At 45.0% G+C, this 24,520-nt stretch overlaps 1 protein-coding gene across 1 annotated transcript in view; it reads right to left on the bottom strand.

Moving 5' to 3' along the window:
• The window catches only part of LOC121574503, a 337,032-nt gene that overhangs the window by 216,823 nt on the left and 95,689 nt on the right, over window positions 1–24,520 (bottom strand). Inside the window, exon 4 of the mRNA XM_041887112.2 lies at window positions 17,474–17,604. Within this exon, the coding sequence (XP_041743046.1) occupies window positions 17,474–17,604 (131 nt within the window). The remainder of the gene's footprint in view (window positions 1–17,473; window positions 17,605–24,520) is intronic.

Genomic DNA, 24,520 nt, shown 5'->3' with positions numbered 1-24,520 from the left:
CCTGCTCTGCCCTGCTCTCCTCTGCCCTGCTCTGCCCTGCTCTCCTCTGCCCTGCTCTGCCCTGCTCTCCTCTGGGTCTACTGTCAGTTGGTTGTTGTAAGGGAGTGTTAGCCTGGTCCCAGATCTGTTTGTGCTGTGTTAGTCAATGAGGCAGGCTAGGTAATGATCATATGAGTTGGCAAGACAGCACAAACAGATCTGGGACCAGGCTAGGTAATGATCATATGAGTTGGCAAGACAGCACAAACAGATCTGGGACCAGGCTAGGTAATGATCATATGAGTTGGCAAGACAGCACAAACAGATCTGGGACCAGGCTAGGTAATGACCATATGAGTTGGCAAGACAGCACAAACAGATCTGTGACCAGGCTAGGTAATGATCATATGAGTTGGCAAGACAGCACAAACAGATCTGGGACCAGGCTAGGTAATGATCATATGAGTTGGCAAGACAGCACAAACAGATCTGGGACCAGGCTAGGTAATGATCATATGAGTTGGCAAGACAGCACAAACAGATCTGGGACCAGGCTAGGTAATGACCATATGAGTTGGCAAGACAGCACAAACATATCTGTGACCAGGCTAGGTAATGATCATATGAGTTGGCAAGACAGCACAAACAGATCTGGGACCAGGCTAGGTAATGATCATATGAGTTGGCAAGACAGCACAAACAGATCTGGGACCAGGCTAGGTAATGATCATATGAGTTGGCAAGACAGCACAAACAGATCTGGGACCAGGCTAGGTAATGACCATATGAGTTGGCAAGACAGCACAAACAGATCTGGGACCAGGCTAGCTTGGATAGACAGGATTTGACTCAGCTCAGATAAGAGAGAGAGAGAGAGAGAGAGAGAGAGAGAGAGAGAGAGAGAGAGAGAGAGAGAGAGAGAGAGAGAGAGAGAGAGAGAGAGAGAGAGAGAGAGAGAGAGAGAGAGAGAGAGAGAGAGAGAGAGAGAGAGAGAGAGAGAGAGAGAGAGAGAGAGAGAGAGAGAGAGAGAGAGAGAGAGAGAGAGAGAGAGAGAGAGAGAGAGAGACAGAGAGTGAGAGAGAGAGAGAGAGTGAGAGTGAGAGTGAGAGTGAGAGTGAGAGTGAGAGTGAGAGTGAGAGTGAGACAGAGACAGAGACAGAGACAGAGACAGAGACAGAGACAGAGACAGAGACAGAGAGAGAGAGAGAGAGAGAGAGAGAGAGAGAGAGAGAGAGAGAGAGAGAGAGAGAGAGAGAGAGAGAGAGAGAGAGAGAGAGAGAGAGAGAGAGAGAGAGAGAGAGAGAGAGAGAGAGAGAGAGAGAGAGAGTCAAGAGGAGGCGATGGGGTGAGGTTGTGTTTCTCTAAGCGGGAGGTAAGCTTGGCTTCTTCTTTATATGTGTTGAGTAAAGCTTAAACCATGCATTTAGATTGTAGGTAGGTATTGTAGTTAGTTATTGTAGGTAGTTTATCTAGGTAGTTATTGTAGGTAGTTATTGTAGGTAAGTAGTGTATTCGGCTGAGCCCGGTGAAGCACGAGACTAGCTAACCCACTACCTGGACCAATAAAGCTAGCTAGCTAGCGGGTAGCTACTGGTAATTTGGTAACTGTTAGCAACTGTGGATAGTTGTTTCCAATGTTATTTCACGCTTAAGAGTACCTGTAATTATTGTAGGTAGGTATTGTAGGTATTGTAGATAGTTTATCTAGGTAATTATTGTAGGTAGTTATAGCCAACTTCACCAGCTAGCAGTCAACACCGCAGCCACTGCTAGCTAACCAACCTTACCAGCTAGCAGTACTCTAGCAACTAAATACATTTCAACGGAACGATTTGATTAGTGTAAAGTTAGCTAGCTACATAGTTGTCTTGGTATCAAATACACAGGTGTAGTATAGAGAAACTATCGAGGTTAGCTAGCCAGCTACATTTTCAAACAGTCAACACCGCAGCCACTGCTAGCTAGCTAACACTACCAGCTAGCAGTACTGTATCATTTTAGTCAATGAGAATTTTGCAACGTAAGCTTCACTTTCTGAACATTCGAGATGTGTAGTCCACTTGTGTAGCTAGCATGACTGACTTTGTGCTAGCTAGCCAACGTTTAATTACTTCTGCGTTATGAAAGGAACTAGACATGGACATGAATGATCCATTGGTAGTTTGTTGTAACCAAGTATTGGTGTGCTAAACCGTGTGTTATTGGATGCTAGCATGCTAGTTAGCTATGGCGTCATAGGATATGGTGCCCTGGGCAGTTTTCACAGAAGAATATTGTACCAAGTTAGCTAGCTGAATAAACTAAGTTAGAGTCTATTCCTGGAAATATTGAACTACTGTAGATTACAGCAATTATAATTTCTAAAGTGGAAGTTGGAAGAGTTGTATTTGAGTGTTTCAGTGAAAGGTTAGTGAGGAAGGCCTCGTTTCCCCAGATGTTATGTAATTTCATTCCGATCTCCTTTGCGTTATTGTAGCCTTTTCTGTAGCCTGTCAACTATGTGTCTGTCTATCCCTGTTCTCTCCTCTCCGCACAGGCCATACAAACGCCTCACACCGCGTGGCTGCTGCCTCTCTAACCTGGTGGTCCCTGCACGCACGACCCACGTGGAGTTCCAGGTCTCCGGCAGCCTCTGGAACTGCCGTTCTGCGGCCAACAAGGCAGAGTTCATCTCAGCCTACCCTCCAGTCCCTCGACTTCTTGGCGCTGACGGAAACATGGATTACCACAGAAAACACTGCTACTCCTACTGCTCTCTCCTCGTCTGACCATGTGTTCTCGCATACCCCGAGAGCATCTGGTCAGCGGGGCGGTGGCACAGGAATCCTCATCTCTCCCAAGTGGACATTCTCTCTTTCTCCCCTGACCCATCTGTCTATCTCCTCATTTGAATTCCATGCTGTCACAGTCACTAGCCCATTCAAGCTTAACATCGTTAACATTTATCGCCCTTCAGGTTCCCTTGGAGAGTTCATCAATGAGCTTGACGCCTTGATAAGTTCCTTTCCTGAGGATGGCTCACCCCTCACAGTTCTGGGTGACTTTAACCTCCCTACGTCTACCTTTGACTCATTTCTCTCTGCCTCCTTCTTTCCACTCCTCTCCTCTTTTGACCTCACCCTCTTACCGTCTCCCCCTACTCACAAGGCAGGCAATACGCTTGACCTCATCTTTACTAGATGCTGTTCTTCTACTAATCTCACTGCAACTCCCCTCCAAGTCTCCGACCACTACTTTGTATCCTTTTCTCTCTCGCTCTCCTCCAACACTACTCACTCTGCCACTACTCAGATGGTAATGCGCCGTCGCAACCTTCGCTCTCTCTCTCCCGCTACTCTCTCCTCTTCCATCCTATTATCTCTTCCCTCTGCTCAATCCTTCTCCCTCCAATCTCCTGATTCTGCCTCCTCAACCCTCCTCTCCTCCCTTTCTGCATCTTTTGACTCTCTATGTCCCCTATCCTCCCGGCCGGCTCGGTCCTCCACTCCTGCTCCGTGGCTTGATGACTCATTGCGAGCTCACAGAACAGGGCTCCGGGCAGCCGAGCGGAAATGGAGGAAAACTAGACTCCATTGTCATCTTTTCACTCCCTCCTCTCTACATTTTCTTCTTCTGTTTCCGCTGCTAAAGCCACTTTCTACCACTCTAAATTTCAAGCCTCTGCCTCTAACCCTAGGAAGCTCTTTGCCACCTTCTCCTCCCTGCTGAATCCTCCTCCTCCTCCCCCCCTCCTCCCTCTCTGTGGATGACTTCGTCAACCATTTTGAAAAGAAGGTTGACGACATCCGATCCTCATTTATTAAGTCAAATGACACCGCTGGTCCTGCTCACACTGCCTTACCCTATGCTTTGACTTCTTTCTCCCTTCTCTCTCCAGATGAAATCTTGCGACTTGTGATGGCCGGCCACCCAACAACCTGCCTGCTTGACCCTATCCCCTTCTCTCTTCTCCAGACCATTTCCGGAGACCTTCTCCCTTACCTCACCTCGCTCATCAACTCATCCTTGACCACTGGCTATGTCCCTTCCGTCTTCAAGAGAGCGAGAGTTGCACCCCTTCTCAAAAAACCTACACTCGATCCCTCCGATGTCAACAACTACAGACCAGTTTCCCTTCTTTCTTTTCTCTCCAAAACTATTGAGCGTGCAGTCTTTAGCCAACTCTCTTGCTATCTCTCTCAGAATGACCTTCTTGATCCAAACCAGTCAGGTTTCAAGACTGGTCATTCAACTGAGACTGCTCTTCTCTGTGTCACGGAGGCTCTCCGCACTGCTAAAGCTAACTCTCTCTCCTCTGCTCTCATCCTTCTAGACATCTCTGCTGCCTTTGATACTGTGAACCATCAGATCCTCCTCTCCACCCTCTCCAAGTTGGGCATCTCCGTCGCGGCTCACTCTTGGATTACGTCCTACCTCACAGGTCGCGCCTACCAGGTGGCGTGGCGAAAATCTGTCTCCGCACCACGTGCTCTCACCACTGGTGTCCCCCAGGGCTCAGTTCTAGGCACTCTCCTATTCTCTCTATACACCAAGTCACTTGGCTCTGTCATATCCTCACATGGTCTCTCCTATCATTGCTACGCAGACGACACACAATTAATCTTCTCCTTTCCCCCTTCTGATAACCAGGTGGCGAATCGCATCTCTGCATGTCTGGCAGACATTTCAGTGTGGATGACGGATCACCACCTCAAGCTGAACCTCGGCAAGACGGAGCTGCTCTTCCTCCCAGGGAAGGACTGCCCGCATCCATGATCTCGCCATCACGGTTGAAAACTCCGTTGTGTCCTCCTCCCAGAGTGCAAAGAACCTGGCGTGACCCTGGACAACACCCTGTTGTTCTCCGCTAACATCAAAGCGGTGACCCGATCCTGTAGGTTCATGCTCTACAACATTCGCAGAGTACGACCCTACCTTACACAGGAAGCGGCACAGGTCCTAATCCAGGCACTTGTCATCTCTCGTCTGGATTACTGCAACTCGCTGTTGGCTGGGCTCCCTGCCTGTGCCATTAAACCCCTACAACTCATCCAGAATACTGCAACCCGTCTGGTGTTCAACCTTCCCAAGTTCTCTCACGTCACCCCGCTCCTCCGCACACTCCACTGGCTTCCAGTTGAAGCCCGCATCTGCTACAAGACCATGGTGCTTGCCTACAGAGCTGTGAGGGGAACGGCACCTCCGTACCTTCAGGCTCTGATCAGTCCCTATACACAAACGAGGACATTGCGTTCATCCACCTCTGGCCTGCTGGCCCCCCCTACCTCTGCAGAAGCACAGTCCCCGCTCAGCCCAGTCAAAACTGTTCGCTGCTCTGGCACCCCAATGGTGGAACAAGCTCCCTCACGACGCCAGGACAGCGGAGTCACTCACCACCTTCTGGAAACACTTGAAACCCCACCTCTTTAAGGAATACCTGGGATAGGATAAAAGTAATCCTTCTACCCTCCCCTCCCCCCACCCCCCAAAATATATATATATATATATATATATATATATATATATATATATATATATATATATATATATATATATATATATATATATATATTGTAAAGTGGTTGTCCCACTGGCTATCATAAGGTGAATGCACCAATTTGTAAGTGACGAAAAAGTAAAATGTAAATGTAGGTAATGACCATATTTGTATTTATTATTATTATTATTATTATTATTATTATTATTATTATTATTATATTATTATTATTATTTTGTATTTATTAAGGATCCCCATTAGCTGTTGCCAGAATACTATATTTTCCTTGACCTGGTGATGCTGAATGAAAAAAATGGCTCACCTTACCCCACTCTCCCCTATTATGGCAGTGGATATTGCTCACCCGCCTCACCCGTCTGCCGCTAACCAGTAGTTGTATTTGTATTTTATATTTATTATGGATCCCCATTAGCTGATGCCAAGGCAGCAGCTACTCTTCCTGGGGTCCAGCAAAATTAAGGCAGTTATAGATTTTAAAAACATTACAATACATTCATAACAGATTTCACAACATATTAAGTGTGTTCCCTCAGGCATCTACTCTACTACCACATATCTATAACACAAAATCCATGTGGACATGTGTGTATAGTGCGAATGTTATTGTGTGTTTGTATGCATGTGTCTATGTTTGTGTTGCCTCACAGTCCCGCTGTTCCATAAGGTGTATTTTCCATCTGTTTTTTAAATCTAATTTTACTGCTGGCATGAGTTACCTGATGTGGAATAGAGTTCCATGTAGTCATGGCTCTATGTAGTACTGTGCACCTCCCATAGTCTGTTCTGGATTTGTGGACTGTGAAGAGACCTCTGGTGGCATGTCTTGTGGGGTATGCATGGGTGTCTGAGCTGTGTGCCAGTAGTTCAAACAGACAGCTCGGTGCATTCAACATGTCAACACCTCTCACAAATACAAGTAGTGATGAAGTCAATATCTCCTCCACTTTGAGCCAGGAGAGATTAACATGCATATTATTAATGTTAGCTCTCTGTGTACATCCAAGGGCCAGCCGTGCTGACCTGTTCTAAGCCAATTGCAATTTTCCTAAGTCCCTCTTTGTGGCACCTGACCACACGACTGAACAGTAGTCCAGGTGCGACAAAACGAGGGCCTGTAGGACATGCCTTGTTGATAGTGCTGTTAAGAAGGTAGAGCAGCGCTTTATTATGGACAGACTTATCCCCAACTTAGCTACTGTTGTATCAATATGTTTTGACCATGACAGTTTACAATCCAGGGTTACTCCAAGCAATTTAGTCTCCTCAACTTGCTCAATTTCCACATGATTCATTACAAGATTTAGTTGAGGTTTAGGGTTCAGTGAATGATTTGTCCCAAATACAATGCTTTACGTTTTTGAAATATTTAGGACCAACTTATTCCTTGCCACCCATTCTGAAACTAACTGCAGCTCTTTGTTAAGTGTTGCAGTCATTTCGGTCGCTGTGATAGCTGACATGTATAGTGTTGAGTCATCCACATACGTAGACACACTGGCTTTACTCAAAGCCAATGGCATGTTGTTAGTAAATATTTCAAAAAGTAAGGGGCCTAGACAGCTGCCCTGGGGAATTTCTTATTCTACCTGGATTTTGTTGGAGAGGCTTCCATTAAAGAACACCCTCTGTGTTCTGTTAGACAGGTAACTCTTTATCCACAATATAGCAGGGGGTGTAAAGCCATAACACATACGTTCTTCCAGCAACAGACTATGATCAATAATGGACAATGCAAATAGTCCAGGTAGCCATTTCATTATGGCTTGGGGGTAGAAGCTGTTAAGAAGCCTTTTTGGACCTAGACTTGGAGCTCCGGTACCGCTTGCCGTGCGGTAGCAGAGAGAACAGTATGACTAGGGTGGCAGGAGTCTTTGACAATTTTTAGGGCCTTCCTTTGACACCGCCTGGTATAGAGGTCCTGGATGGCAGGAAGCTTGGCCCCAGTGATGTACTGGGCCGTACGCACTACCCTCTGTAGTGCCTTGCGGTCGGAGGCCAAGCAGTTGCCATACCAGGCGGTGATGCAACCAGTCAGGATGCTCTCGATGGTGCAGCTTTATAACTCTTTGAGTTAGGACCCATGCCAAATCTTTTCAGTCTGAGGAACCATGCCAAATCTTTTCAGTCTCCTGAGGGGGAATAGGCTTTGTCGTGCCCTCTTCACGACTGTCTTGGTGTGTTTGTACCATGACAGTTTGTTGGTGATGTGGACACCAAGGAACTTGAAGCTCTCAACCTGCTCCACTACAGCCCGGTCGATGAGAATGGGGGCGTGCTCAGTCCTCTTTTTTTTTTCCTGTAGTCCACAATCATCTCCTTTGTCTTGATCACGTTGAGGGAGAGGTTGTTATCCTGGCACCACACGGCCAGGTCTCTGACCTCCTCCCTATAGGCTGTCTCATCGTTTTCGGTGATCAGGCCTACCAATGTTGTGTCGTCAGCAAACTTAATGATAGTGTTGGCGTCGTGCCTGGCCATGCAGTCATGGGTGAACAGGGAGTACAGGAGGGGACTGAGCACGCACCCCTTAGGGGCCCCCGTGTTGAGGATCAGCGTGGCAGATGTGTTGTTACCTACCCTTACCACCTGGGGGCGGCCAGTCAGGAAGTCCAGGATCCAGTTGCAGAGGGAGGTGTTTAGTCCCAGGGTCCTTAGCTTAGTGATGAGCTTTGAGGGCACCGTGGTGTTGAATGTTGTTGTCCAGTGTCTATTCTATGAGTATAGCGTATAGCACGGCTAGTTAGCTAGCTAGCTGTCTCTGTAGCCTAGTGTTTAAGAGTGTTGGGCCAGTTACCGAAAGGTCGCTGGTTCGAATCCCTGAGCTGACTAGGTGAAAAACAAATACATCTGTCGGTGTGAACGTGAGCAATGCACTGAAACCTAATTGCTCCTGTAAGTCGCTCTGGAATAGAACGTAAAGCTAAATGACTGAAATGTCTGTCTCTCTCTACAGTGGAAAGTGTCTGGTTGTCATCGTTTATTTTTGGGGCACTGTTCTGTTCCACAGGGGGCAAATATAGAGCTGCGGCCTGTTTTCCTACCTGCCACGCCCTCAGCCACCCACTCAGCATACAACAGAGAACGAGAGAGCACAGTCAGTAGAGGCTCACTGAGTCTCCCTCTGAATAGTCCATGGGCTTCTCTAGTTTCTGGACATGTCTCTAGCCAACACATGAATGGTTGTTAGCTACTGTCTAACTAAACAGTCTAATGGCCTGAAGTGTTGTTGCAAAGAACATGTTGAAAGCAACACTAATGACATGCTCTACGGCTATATACGGAAAAAAGGTTTAAACTGCTTCATCAGAATATCTAGTGCACAACAGTGGTCCTCTGTAGCTCAGCTGGTAGAGCACGGCGCTTGTAACGCCAAGGTAGTGGGTTCGATCCCCGGGACCACCCATACACAAAAAAAAATGTTTTATGCACGCATGACTGTAAGTCGCTTTTGGATAAAAGCGTCTGCTAAATGGCATATTATAGTATAACACAACCTTACGGCCTATGAATTAGTTGGTTAGTTAGGCCTGTTAAGAATGATTATAACAAAGTTACTATCTGCAACCCCTTCATATAGTGGGGTCTTTTCAAACAGTTGAAATGTTATGGGAAAGTCGTGAAGAATGCTTCTTTCACGCTATATAGAACATGTGAATGACTCAGTGTTGGAGTGACTGTGTTACATAATGAGCAGGATATCAACGCTTTGACTTTCATTCAGCTTCAGCTACATACTGCTGTTGGAAAGACAGAAACCATACATTAATATTATTATTACCTGCCATAACATACATTAATGAAACTTTATGAATGACATTTACGCCCATTCATTCATAAGATGTGGAGTTCCCCCACAGCCTCAACACTGTCTCACTGTAACCAGTAGGCAGGCCTCCTATCCTGGAAAGGTAACTGAACTAAATGACTATCGCCCCGTTGCACTCACTTCTGTCATCATGAAGTGCTTTGAGAGGCTAGTTAAGGATCATATCACCTCTACCTTACCTGACACCCTAGACCCACTTCAATTAGCATACCGCCCCAACAGATGCACGGACGATGCAATCGCCATGGCACTGCACACTGCCCTATCCCATCTGGACAAGAGGAATACCTACGACAGAATGCTGTTCATTGGCCACAGCTCAGCCTTCAACACCAAATCAAATCAAATCAAATTGTATTTGTCACATGTGCCGAATACAACAGGTGTAGGCCTTACAGTGAAATGCTTACTTACAAGCCCTTAACCAACAATGCAGTTTTAAGAAAGAATACCAAAAAAGATCACAAGAAAATACATTATAAAATAATAAGAAATAAAAGTAACAAATAATTAAAGAGCAGCAGTAAAAATAACAATAGCGAGGCTATATACAGGGGGTACCGGTACCAAGTCAATGTGCGGGGGCACCGGTTAGTCGAGGTAATTGAGGTAACCATAGCACCCTCCAAGCTCATCATTAAGCTCGGGGCCCTGGGTCTGAACCCCTCCCAGTGCAACTGGGTCCTGGACTTCCTGACGGGCCGCCCCCAGGAGGTGAAGGTAGGAAACAACACCTCCGCCACGCTGATCCTCAACACGGGGGCCCCCGGTGCTCAGCCCCCTCCTGTACTCCCTGTTCACCCATGACTGCGTGGCCACGGACGTCTTTAACTCAATCATCAAATTTGCAGACGACACAACAGTAGTAGGCCTGATTACCAACAATGACGAGACAGCCTACAGGGAGGAGGTGAGGGCCCTGGCGGAGTGGTGCCAGGAAAATAACCTCTCACTCAACGTCAACAAAATGAAGGAGCTGATCGTGGAGTTCAGGAGACAGCAGAGGAAGCACGCCCCCATCCACATCGACGGGGTCGCACTGAAGAGGGTCAAAAGCTTCATGTTCCTCGGCGTACACATCACTGACAATCTGAAATGGTCCACCCACACAGACCGTGTGGTGAAGAAGGAGCAACAGCGCCTCTTCAACCTCAGGAGAATGAAGAAATTCGGCTTGGCCCCTAAGACCCTCACAAACGTTTACAGATGCACCATTGAGAGCATCCTGTCGGGCTGTATCACCGCCTGGTACGGCAACTGCACCGCCCGCAACCGCAGGGCTCTCCAGAGGGTGGTGTGGTCTGCCGGGGGCACACTGCCCTCCCTCCAGGACACCTACAGCACTCGATGTCACAGGAAGGACAAAAAGATCATCAAGGACATCAACCACCCGAGCCACGGCCTGTTCACCCCGCTATCATCCAGAAGGCGAGGTCAGTACAGGTGCAACAAAGCTGGGACCGAGAGACTGAAAAACAGCTTCTATCGCAAGGCCATCAAACTGTTAAATAGTCACCACCAGCGGGCCTCCGCTCAGTACCCTGTCCTGAATTTAGTCACTGTTACTAGCCAGCTACCACCTGGTACTCAACCTTGCATCTTAGAGACTGCTGTCATTGAACACTGGTCACTTGAATAATGTTTACACACTGTTTTACCCACTTCATATGTACAGTATATACTGTATTCTAGTCATGGTTCATCCTATATAACTACTGCTGTACACACCTTTCAATTCATATACTGTGCATAATGTCAATACACACTTTATATGTGTCACGATCGTTCAAGGAGGAAGTGGACCAAGACGCAGCGTGGTAAGCGTACATCTTTATTAATTAACGTGCTAAACACACACGAACAAAACAACAAACCAAACGATACGTGAAGTCCTAGGTTAACACCAAAACAAACCATACGGAACAAGATCCCACAATGACTAGTGAAAACAGGCTGCCTAAGTATGGTTCCCAATCAGAGACAACGAGCAACAGCTGTCTCTGATTGGGAACCACCCTGGCCAACATAGAAATACATGATCTAGAACACAAACATAGAAAACTAAACAACGAAACCTACACACCCTGGCTCAACATTAGAGTCCCCAGAGCCAGGGCGTGACAATATGTATATCAGTGGCGGTTGGTGCCGTTTAAGATGAGGGAGGATTTTTTTGTTTGTTTTTTATGAGCATGGCCTGATTTATATTACAGTCTGCTGAGAACTTCTACAGTAATAGCAAAGTAATTAAGCTATCAACATTTTTCTCACCCTGGGTTTGGGTTTGGTTGGCCCCTAAATAATAATGATAATAATAATAAACACAGGGTTTAGTTAAATTGGCCCCCACAACACTGCGTTATATCGTGTGTAAAACACCTGGAGCCTCAAGCAGGAAGACAGGCAGTTCAGACAAAGACCAGTAAACAGAAACACATGAGAATACTGTATAATGAGGTTCAATTACCCCAGCGTAGCCTATAGTAATATAATGAGGTTCAATTACCCCAACTTAGCACATCCCAGGACTTCACTGATGAAAGTGTCTGTTTGTTAAATGTTTCCAACAGTAAGTTCCCTCGACTCTGCCGCTTTGTTTACCAGTGTAGGAGGAGGGAGGAGGGGAAGGAGGGAGGGAGAAAGGGAGAGGAGGGGGAGGAGGGAGGAGGGGAAGGAGGGGGAGGAGGAGGGAGGAGGGGAAGGAGGAGGGAGGAGGGGAAGGAGGGAGGGAGGAAGGGAGAGGAGGGGAAGGAGGGAGGGAGGAAGGGAGAGGAGGGGGAGGAGGGAGGGAGGAAAGGAGAGGACGTTAAACTGTTGGTCTCTCATTCCTCCTGTTCTATATCTATCAGGCACGTTGTGCTCCACACAGCTCTCCCTTCCCCACAGCTCTCCCTTCCCCACAGCTCTCCCTTCCCCACAGCTCTCCCTTCCCCACAGCTCTCCCTTCCCCACAGCTCTCCCTTCCCCACAGCTCTCCCTTCCCCACAGCTCTCCCTTCCCCACAGCTCTCCCTTCCCCACAGCTCTCCCTTCCACACAGCTCCCCCTTCCACACATCTCTCCCTTCCACACAGCTCCCCCTTCCCCACAGCTCCCCCTTCCCCACATCTCTCCCTTCCACACAGCTCTCCCTTCCCCACAGCTCTCCCTTCCCCACAGCTCTCCCTTCCCCACAGCTCTCCCTTCCCCACAGCTCTCCCTTCCCCACAGCTCTCCCTTCCCCACAGCTCTCCCTTCCACACAGCTCTCCCTTCCCCACAGCTCCCCCTTCCACACATCTCTCCCTTCCACACAGCTCCCCCTTCCCCACAGCTCCCCCTTCCCCACATCTCTCCCTTCCACACAGCTCTCCCTTCCCCACAGCTCCCCCTTCCACACATCTCTCCCTTCCCCACAGCTCTCCCTTCCCCACAGCTCTCCCTTCCCCACAGCTCCCCCTTCCCCACAGCTCTCCCTTCCCCACAGCTCTCCCTTCCACAAATCTCCCCCTTCCCCACAGCTCTCCCTTCCACACAGCTCTCCCTTCCCCACAGCTCCCCCTTCCCCACATCTCTCCCTTCCCCACAGCTCTCCCTTCCACACAGCTCTCCCTTCCCCACAGCTCTCCCTTCCACACATCTCTCCCTTCCCCACAGCTCTCCCTTCCACACAGCTCTCCCTTCCCCACAGCTCTCCCTTCCCCACAGCTCTCCCTTCCCCACAGCTCTCCCTTCCCCACAGCTCTCCCTTCCCCACAGCTCTCCCTTCCACACATCTCTCCCTTCCACACGCTGCTTCCTTGGTCATCATGCATTCTACTTACTATGCAGCCTATCCTGTGTCTGTGTCTGTCTGTGTGTGTGTGTGTGTCTCTCTCTGTGTGTGTGTGTGTGTGTGTGTGCTGTGTGTGTGTGTGTGTGTGTGTGTGTGTGTGTGTGTGTGTGTGTGTGTGTGTGTGTGTGTGTGTGTGTGTGTGTGTGTGTGTGTGTGTGTGTGTGTGTGTGTGTGTGTGTGTGTGTGTGTGTGTGTGTATAACCTAGCCTTGTAGTGGTCTGTGCCAACACTATTTCAGACCTGCTGGTTCATATCACAGCCTCTGATAAGGAGCAGACTATTGTTGTTGCTGCCCTTCACATGGATAATAAGCACTCCTTATTGTTCTATTTAGGCCTGTTGTCTTCAGTTTGGTTGTTAATCAATACTACCCTGGTGATGGCCTACATGTGAAACGGCTCTGATCGGTGGTTAGAAAAAACATTCATCTGGTTTGAAGTTATCACAATCCCAGCATTCAACAGCTGGAGAAAGGACTGTGATGAGCTAAACATACCGACACCAGAGAGAGGGAGAGGACTTTGAAGATGTGGTAATTAGAAGAGAGAGGAGAGGACTGAAGATGTGGTAATTAGAAGAGAGAGAAGAGGACTTTGAAGATGTGGTAATTAGAAGAGAGAGGGAGAGGACTTTGAAGATGTGGTAATTAGAAGAGAGAGGGAGAGGACTTTGAAGATGTGGTAATTAGAAGAGAGAGGGAGAGGACTTTGACGATGTGATCATTAGAAGAGAGAGGAAGAGGACTTTGATGATGTGGTAATTAGAAGAGAGAGTGAGAGGACTTTGAAGATGTGGTAATTAGAAGAGAGAGGGAGAGGACTTTGAAGATGTGGTAATTAGAAGAGAGAGGGAGAGGACTTTGATGATGTGGTAATTAGAAGAGAGATTGAGAGGACTTTGAAGATGTGGTAATTAGAAGAGAGAGGGAGAGGACTTTGAAGATGTGGTAATTAGAAGAGAGAGGGAGAGGACTTTGATGATGTGGTAATTAGAAGAGAGAGTGAGAGGACTTTGAAGATGTGGTAATTAGAAGAGAGAGGGAGAGGACTTTGACGATGTGGTAATTAGAAGAGAGAGCGAGAGGACTTTGACGATGTGGTAATTAGAAGAGAGAGCGAGAGGACTTTGAAGATGTGGTAATTAGAAGAGAGAGGAGAGGACTAATTAAAAGCTAAACTAAGCAAGAAACCCAGGTGAGCTCTCAGGATAGAACTGATGGTTATGTGTTCAGATACATGTCAGCACAAGACATTAAATACTACCTATGCTTCTACAAAAACAGAACAGAATCAACACTGCATGTAGTGATGGGACGATTGATACCGGAGCTCCGATGCTCTGATGCAATTTTCAAACACTACTGATCCGACACAATGTACAGTGGGGAAAAAAAGTATTTAGTCAGCCACCAATTGTGCAAATTCTCCCACTTAAAAAGATTAGAGAGGCCTGTAATTTTCATCATAGGCACACGTCAACTATGACAGACAAATTGAGAACAATAAATCCAGAAAATCACATTGTAGGATTTTTAATGAATTTATTTGCAAATTATGGTGGAAAATAAGTATTTGGTCACCTACAAACAAGCAAGATTTCTGGCTCTCACAGACCTGTAACGTATTCTTTAAGAGGCTCCTCTGTCCTCCACTCGTTACCTGTATTAATGGCACCTGTTTGAACTTGTTATCAGTATAAAAGACACCTGTCCACAACCTCAAACAGTCACACTCCAAACTCCACTATGGCCAAGACCAAAGAGCTGTCAAAGGACACCAGAAACAAAATTGTAGACCTGCACCAGGCTGGGAAGACTGAATCTACAATAGGTAAGCAGCTTGGTTTGAAGAAATCAACTGTGGGAGCAATTATTAGGAAATGGAAGACATACAAGACCACTGATAATCTCCCTCGATCTGGGGCTCCACGCAAGATCTCACCCCGTGGGGTCAAAATGATCACAAGAACGGTGAGCAAAAATCCCAGCACCACACGGGGGGACCTAGTGAATGACCTGCAAAGAGCTGGGACCAAAGTAACAAAGCCTACCATCAGTAACACACTACGCTGCCAGGGACTCAAATCCTGCAGTGCCAGACGTGTCCCCCTGCTTAAGCCAGTACATGTCCAGGCCCGTCTGAAGTTTGCTAGAGTGCATTTGGATGATCCAGAAGAGGATTGGGAGAATGTCATATGGTCAGATGAAACCAAAATAGAACTTTTTGGTAAAAACTCAACTCGTCGTGTTTGGAGGACAAAGAATGCTGAGTTGCATCCAACGAACACCATACCTACTGTGAATCATAGGGGTGGAAACATCATGGTTTGGGGCTGTTTTTCTGCAAAGGGACCAGGACGACTGATCCGTGTAAAGGAAAGAATGAATGGGGCCATGTATCGTGAGATTTTGAGTGAAAACCTCCTTCCATCAGCAAGGGCATTGAAGTTGAAACGTGGCTGGATCTTTCAGCATGACAATGATCCCAAACACACCGCCCGGCAACGAAGGAGTGGCTTCGTAAGAAGCATTTCAAGGTCCTGGAGTGGCCTAGCCAGTCTCCAGATCTCAACCCCATAGAAAATATTTGGAGGGAGTTGAAAGTCTGTGTTGCCCAGCGACAGCCCCAAAACATCACTGCTCTAGAGGAGATCTGCATGGAGGAATGGGCCAAAATACCAGCAACAGTGTGTGAAAACCTTGTGAAGACTTACAGAAAACATTTGACCTGTGTCATTGCCAACAAAGGGTATATAACAAAGTATTGAGAAACTTTTGTTATTGACCAAATACTTATTTTCCACCATAATTTGCAAATAAATTCATAAAAAATCCTACAATGTGATTTTCTGGATTTTCTTTCTCATTTTGTCTGTCATGGGTGACGTGTACCTATGATGAAAATTACAGGCCTCTCTCATCTTTTTAAGTGGGAGAACTTGCACAATTGGTGGCTGACTAAATACTTTTTTTCCCCACTGTACCTACCGATGCTCGTTTCAAAGTGACATTACCACGTGATCAATGACATCTGAAGCTTTGTTTGATTACATGTGAGATCCCACTGATTTCACCGTGGTTCTGGTGCTTTCCTCGGTTCCAAGTTGCATTCAAAACACCGACCTCTGCTGGACACCGTCGGTCGGCCTACAATGTAGTCAGGATGTTTTAATGTAGTGTCACCTGACTGGTAGCTCGGTAAGTAGAGTCAGGGACCAGAACACTGACATATTTTATGGGAATCCACGTTCTGTACGTTGTTGTTCAAACAATGTGTTTTATTTAATATAGTAGAAGCTTCTGTCTTAAGCATCCTAAATAATGCCACAGATTCAAAGATTTTTACAGCAAAAACAAGGGATTCACAGCAAAAAGGGGAAGCATGATGGAAGGTGCCAACCTGTAATGGTAACTGATTGTAGGCTACTTAAGACCCACGACTAACCGCTGCGCCGCGGAGACCTGATGAATATTGTGGAAAGAACTTCGATATGAGCATCAAACGCTGCTTTTTATTGCTGACCAGCAGATGTCACTAATGTGCATTGTGTTCAGAGTAATGAACCGTTTTTGGCACAATTTGGTGAAAGCCCAAAATGCTTCAGAAAGCCTCTGTTTCCCATCACTAACTGCATATGTGTGCAACCGTAAATAGTGTCCCCCAGTCTCTTCCTCTCCTATGTTTGTACCTGTAAATAGTGTCCCCCAGTTTAGTGGCCTTTTCTCAATTGGTTTTGCTAACTCCTCCCTCCTCTGTCCTCTTTCGGCTGCTTTTGAAAAAGGTCAAAGGTAATCGAGGAGAGTCGTTCTCCACTTGTGAGTCATCAGGCAAATCACAATTACATGGGTGGATCCCAAAATAAATGTGTAAAGTGATCAAACAAATGTAGCTAGTTGTGCAAAATGTGAGCAGGCTTTTCTCCTCCGACAAAACAACAGCTTTCTGGAAGGAGAAAGGCATGCAAACATTTAAAAACGACCTGCTACTTAATCCTTTTATCTATAATGTCTTGCACAACTAGCTACATTTGTTTTTTAGCACTTTATTCATTTATTTTGGGATTCCACCCTGTAAACGCCATTTGCCTGATGACGCTTCGATTGGAGAACGAGAGTCTCATTTCATACAAGCCGCCTCTCCTCGATTACCTTTGACCTTTTTCAAAAGAAGGTGAGAGAGGACGGAGGAGAGAGGACGCAGAAGGTGAGCTAATCCAATTGATATGTATGTGTGTACCTGTTAATAGTGTGCCCCAGTCTCTTCCTATTGTGCGTACCTGTTAACAGTGTCCTCCAGTCTCTTCCTATTGTGTGTACCTGTGAATAGTGTCCTCCAGTCACTTCCTGCCCTGTGTGTGTACCTGTGAATAGTGTCCTCCAGTCTCTTCCCCTGCTCTTCGTCCTTCTCCAGCTGTCTTCTTCGACCATCGTCTTCGTCGTTAGTTCCAGGGGGCGTGCCTTGTAGGAGCCAGCGTTCTCTCATGGCTTTAGACTGGCGACAGAGAGACAGAGAGACAATAAGATAAGACAGACAGGCAGACAGACAGGCAGACAGACAGACAGCTGTCTTACCTACTACTTACTTAAAGAGCGACTGAACCATTGAAAAGCTTTGCTTTTCCTCGGGAGGCTTTTTAGTCCTTCAGTTTTTATTGTTATTCTTTAGTTTTTTCTCCTCTTATGTTTGTTGTCTAGTAAATACTTTCAGCTTTTATTTTCATTGTTTTATTCGTTTTTGTTCCTGTAAAGCACATTGTGTTGCATTCCATGTCTCAAATGTGCTTTATAAATAAAGCTTCATTTGATTTGATTTGACTACTTTTGCCCAATGGGTCCTGGTCAATAGTAGTGCACTATATAAGGAATAGTGTGCCATTTTGGACTCAACCTGCGTTATCAGATGCCCAGCGGGTGGTTGCTGTGCGGAGAGGGTAAATTACCCTGTTGTTAAAGTGCCCAACATTTAATGCCAATTACCTCTCACAAACAAAAAATGTGGCCGTGCCTGAAGAGAGTTTAGAATGAGTCTTTGTTCCCTCTGTTCTCCAGAGTAAATATTCGTTAGCTGTTGAGGAAGTGGCACTTACTATATACCCTCTCAGAGATGTAGTCAGTGTGATAAATCCCTGACTCGATGGACTATTATATAGACAACATCAGCTCCGTGGGCGAGACAGAGTAAACAGAAAGAGAGAGTTTTACACAAAGAGAAGTCAGTTCTCTGGAGAGGAAACTAACTCTCTCACTCTCTCTCTCTCTCTCTCTCTCTCTCTCTCTCTCTCTCTCTCTCTCTCTCTCTCTCTCTCTCTCTCTCTCTCTCTCTCTCTCTCTCTCTCTGTCTCTGTCTCTGTCTCTGTCTCTGTCTCTGTCTCTGTCTCTCTCTCTCTCTGTCTCTCTCTCTCTCAATTCAATTTCAATTCAATTTAAGGGCTTTATTGGCATGGGAAACGTGTGTTAACATTGCCAAAGCAAGTGAAGTAGATAGTAAACAAAAGTGAAATAAACAATAAATATTAACAGTAAACACTCAGAAGACAATACAGTACAATACAGGACAATACAGGACAATACAGTACAATACAGTACAATACAGGACAATACAGGACAATACAGTACAATACAGGACAATACAGGACAATACAGGACAATACAGGACAATACAGGACAATACAGGACAATACAGTACAATACAGGACAATACAGGACAATACAGGACAATACAGGACAATACAGTAAGAAATGAGTACATGGCTCCCACGGGGGGCCAGTATGAAAAATATAATGTATGCACTCACTAACTGTAAGTCGCTCTGGATAAGAGCGTCTGCTAAATGACTAAAATGTAAATGTAAAATGAATGAGGACATGGATGAAATAGTGAGAAAGAAACAGACAGTAATGTTATTGTCCTGGTTGGTCCTGGTTGGTCAGACAGTAATGTTATTGTCCTGGTTGGTCCTGGTTGGTCAGGTAGTAATGTTATTGTCCTGGTTGGTCCTGGTTGGTCAGGTAGTAATGTTATTGTCCTGGTTGGTCAGACAGTAATGTTATTGTCCTGGTTGGTCCTGGTTGGTCAGGTAGTAATGTTATTGTCCTGGTTGGTCCTGGTTGGTCAGGTAGTAATGTTATTGTCCTGGTTGGTCCTGGTTGGTCAGGTAGTAATGTTATTGTCCTGGTTGGTCCTGGTTGGTCAGGTAGTAATGTTATTGTTCTGGTTGGTCCTGGTTGGTCAGGTAGTAATGTTATTGTCCTGGTTGGTCCTGGTTGGTCAGGTAGTAATGTTATTGTCCTGGTTGGTCCTGGTTGGTCAGGTAGTAATGTTAATGTCCTGGTTGGTCCTGGTTGGTCAGGTAGTAATGTTAATGTCCTGGTTGGTCCTGGTTGGTCAGGTAGTAATGTTATTGTCCTGGTTGGTCCTGGTTGGTCAGGTAGTAATGTTATTGTCCTGGTTGGTCCTGGTTGGTCAGGTAGTAATGTTATTGTCCTGGTTGGTCCTGGTTGGTCAGGTAGTAATGTTATTGTCTTGGTTGGTCAGACAGTAATATTAAAATAACAAGAAATTACATATTTTAATTTAAAGGTTATTTTGTTAAGTCAATTCATACAATGTAATTCTTCCACCAGAAGATTGGATACAATTGACATTTGGGAATCATGTTCTGACATTCTAGTTCTCTCTGAAACATGGTTAAATTATTCTGTCTCTGATAAAGACATTGAAGTAAATTATTCTAATGTATTTAGATGTGACAGATGACAGAAAAGGGGGAGTGGCCATATATGTAAAAACTAATTTCATGGCATCTCAATCTTTAAATATTTCTGTTCCCAATAAATTTGAGCTCCTGGTTGTAGATGTGTCCATAAACCAGAATACACATTTATTTGTTTCTGGGATTTATCGCCCCCCTGCTGGCATGGTGATGCTATTAGTGCTATATCTGAGTGTTGAACAAATGTTCTGTCCTCGGAGCTGGTCATTTTAGGCGATTTGAATCTGGATTGGCTATCCTCGGCCTCAGTTCAATTTGAGAGTATATGCATTGATTTTTATCTGACTCAATTGATCTCAAAACCCACACGGCTAAATGTAAAAAAAAAAAAAACGTTAATTCCTCATTGATTGATTTAATTCTTACTAATAACCTCCATAAATATTTGTCTAGTGGAATATTTGCATATGATCTCAGTGATCATTGTCCATAGTATGTATTAGAGATACCAAACAGCAAATTACTAATCTTCGTTTAATTAAGAAGATACATTTTTTGTTTTATTCCCCTCAAGGGTTTTTACATGACATGTTCTTCTGATTTAGCCACGGCCTCCTGTATTCCTGACCCTGAGTTGGCTTTAGAACATTTCTCCTCCATATTTATTTATTTTAAACAATTCAGCGTGAAAGATAGATCTAACCCTTGGTTTTCTTCTGAACCATCTGAGCTCATTCAGATAAGAAGTCAGGCCTGGGCCAAAGCAAAGAAAACTGATTCTGTAGTGGACTGTAAATTTTTCAGACAATTGAGAAACATATGTACTATCTCGATTAAGAAAGCTAAATCAAGCTACTTTTGAGCTCTGACTCTGCTGGTGATCCTTCTAAATGTTGGAAAACAGTAAATGCACTGAAGCGTACAAATCCCTCTTCTTCCCTGCCTAAGCAAGTTCTGTCTGACTCTAGCATCATAACTGAGAAGAATGGGATAAGTGATGCTAAACTTTCTTGACTAGTTAAAATATTAGAATCCTTGATTAATTCTCAGCTAAGTTCTTTCTTATCTTTGAAATGTATTTTAAATGTACATCAGTCTGGTTTTAGACCAGGTCATATCACTATCTCTGCTGCATCCCTAGCTATAAATGATGTGGTTAACTGTATGGATAAAAGGCAACATTGTGCTGCCCTCTTCATCGACCTGTCAAAGGCTTTCGATACTGTTGATCACTCACTGCTGATTCAGAGGCTTGGCTCAATTGGCCTAGACCAGGCTGCATGTAACTGGTTAAAACTTTTATTGACAGATAGAACTCAATGTGTATCTACTGACGGTGTTAAATCAGGTGTCCCACAGGGGATGATTCTAGGTCCTGTACCTATTACTGTTTTACATTATTGACTTGTCTGTAAGAAACTGTAACCTGCACTTATATGCGGATGATACTATTGTGTATGCTATTGCCCCCATGGTTGACCAGGCGCTATCTGAACTACAGTCTGCATTCATTGTATTACAGAAACACTTTAATGACCTGAAAATAGTATTGAATGCAGGTGAAATGTTGTTCTCTAGAGCGCATAAAAAGAACTCTGATGATTTAAAGCTGTTAGATGCAGTTTATCGTTTTAGAGCTCATCACCGCATTCTCTGCCAGGAAGTCGGTTGGCCATCTTTGATGTCACGTAGGTTGATACATTGCTGTGTTTTCATTTATAAAAGTCCCACTGTACCTAACACCATTACTAAACTTTAGACATATGAGTTACCACACTCGGTCTCAGGGATGGCTAACTCTGGAAATTCCTTTGGTCTCTATTAGGTTAGGTAAATCAGCTTTTAGTTTTCTTGCACCTTATTTGTTGGAACAATCTTCAAAATGTTCTGAAATGTGATGTTTGGTGCTTCGAGGCCAATTCAGAAGGCTGATTGAGTACCTTATTACTGATGAATGTGTTTGTTTTTTATGACCGTGTCTTTCTTTCTGCTTGCATTTTGTATTTATATTTTGATGTGTGTATTGTCTTGAATTTATGTAATTCAGGGCTCATCTGTAAAAAGAGACCTTGGTCTCAGTATGATTCCCTGATAAAATAAAGGTGAAATAAATCAAATAAAAATATATTGTCTGGTTGTTAGTTATTTTGCTACAGACGTGACCCAGTCTTTAATTGTTTCTGCATGGTTGCTATGCAAAAGGATGGTCAGTTCTAAACAAAATGGTTGCTATGCAGGCTGACTAAAGTTCTTGTCACTTTCTAGCTAGCTAGCCAACATCAGCTAACTAACTCAGTCACGTCAAACATTGAACCTGGAATGACAGTTCACTAGCTGCATTTCGGTTTGATTGAGCCGTTTTTCTATTGGATATATCCATGATAATGAAGATGATGAGTGATCACCTGGCTCAGAAAAAGTTGAGTCTCATCTTGACACCGTTTGCTCTCTAATACAGTAGACTACAAGGGAGATCTCTCTAGTATGGTAGACTACAAGGGAGATCTCTCTAGTACGGTAGACTACAAGGGGAGATCTCTCTAATACAGTAGACTACAAGGGAGATCTCTCTAATACAGTAGACTACAACGGAGATCTCTCTAATACAGTAGACTACAAGGGAGATCTCTCTAATACAGTAGACTACAAGGGAGATCTCTCTAATACAGTAGACTACAAGGGAGATCTCTCTAGTATGGTAGACTACAAGGGAGATATCTCTAATACAGTAGACTACAGGGGAGATCTCTCTAATACAGTAGACTACAAGGGAGATATCTCTAGTATGGTAGACTACGTGTGAGATCTCTCTAGTATGGTAGACTACAAGGGAGATCTCTCTAGTATGGTAGACTACAAGGGAGATCTCTCTAGTATGGTAGACTATAGGGGAGATCTCTCTAGTAAGGTAGACTACAAGGGAGATCTCTCTAGTAGTTTCTAAGGCAGGACAGGCAGACAGCGAGGCTTAAATTGACTCCCGCTGTACCAAACGAATCGCTAGACTGGAAGCCAGGGGAAATAATGTGAGAGTTGAGATAAATACAAGAGATGATTCTCAGATGGAACTGTTAGCACAGTGTGACTGTGACGGCCATTAAAACATATCTACTCTGATTTCAGAGCACTCTTGTCTGAGTATGCCAGAGCACAGAATAACTGATCAACACCTCCGCCAGAGCGTCCAGTGTGCGCTCTGAACACTCCAAGAGCGAAACATACTGAATCTACAAATTTAAATCTGACTACGCTCTGAATTTACGAATGCCCAGAACGCACTCTGAGCACACTGGCCCTCCAGAGTGAATTTACAAACAAACCCAAAATAGCGTAGAATGCAGATAGCAAGCTGTGAATTCCTATTGGACTATATTATGTAGCTGAAGTGCAGTGGGTATCCCAGATGCTGACAGAGAGAGAAAGTGAGAGGAGCAGGAACAGGAAGTGAGATGTTTGTTTAACAGTGGGCGTGATGAGGCTAGGAGAGGGACTAGTTCTCATAGGAAAGTACTGTGGCAACAGCTCACTACAACCACTTTATATATGGGGGTCATTTCTGTCAATCCACTTCCTCCTTCTCCATTGACAGTAACATTATGACTTGCTGAGCTTAGAGAGGGAGATACTACAGAACCAGCAGGGCTGTGTCTCAACCAGAAAGACTGAGTCTCAACCAGAAAGACTGAGTCTCAACCAGAAAGGCTGTGTCTCAACCAGAAAGGCTGTGTCTCAACCAGAAAGGCTGTGTCTCAACCAGAAAGGCTGTGTCTCAACCAGAAAGGCTGTGTCTCAACCAGAAAGACTGAGTCTCAACCAGAAAGGCTGGCAGCGTCTCAACCAGAAAGACTAAGGCTGTGTCTCAACCAGAAAGACTAAAGCTGTGTCTCAACCATAAAGACTTAAGCTGTGTCTCAACCAGAAAGACTAAGGCTGTGTCTCAACCAGAAAGACTAAAGCTGTGTCTCAACCAGAAAGACTAAAGCTGTGTCTCAACCAGAAAGACTAAAGCTGCGTCTCAACCAGAAAGACTTAAGCTGCATCTCAACCAGAAAGCCTAAGGCTGCATCTCAACCAGAAAGCCTTAAGCTGCATCTCAACCAGAAAGACTTAAGCTGCATCTCAACCAGAAAGACTTAAGCTGCGTCTCAACCAGAAAGACTTAAGCTGCATCTCAACCAGAAAGACTTAAGCTGCGTCTCAACCAGAAAGACTAAAGCTGCGTCTCAAATGGCACCTTCTTCCACATACAGTGGGGGGAAAAAGTATTTAGTCAGCCACCAATTGTGCAAGTTCTCCTACTTAAAAAGATGAGAGAGGCCTGTAATTTTCATCATAGGTACACGTCAACTATGACAGACAAATTGAGAAAAAAATTCCAGAAAATCACATTGTAGGATTTTTAATGAATTGATTTGCAAATTATGGTGGAAAGTAAGTATTTGGTCACCTACAAACAAGCAAGATTTCTGGCTCTCACAGACCTGTAACTTCTTCTTTAAGAGGTACCCCTGTCCTCCACTCGTTACCTGTATTAATGGCACCTGTTTGAACTTGTTATCAGTATAAAAGACACCTGTCCACAACCTCAAACAGTCACACTCCAAACTCCACTATGGCCAAGACCAAAGAGCTGTCAAAGGACACCAGAAACAAAATTGTAGACCTGCACCAACCTTGTGAAGACTTACAGAAAAC

This window comes from Coregonus clupeaformis, chromosome 9 (assembly GCF_020615455.1).
Source record: "Coregonus clupeaformis isolate EN_2021a chromosome 9, ASM2061545v1, whole genome shotgun sequence".
Classification (NCBI taxonomy): Eukaryota; Metazoa; Chordata; class Actinopteri; order Salmoniformes; family Salmonidae; genus Coregonus; species Coregonus clupeaformis.
This window is presented reverse-complemented; position numbering and strand designations above follow the sequence as displayed.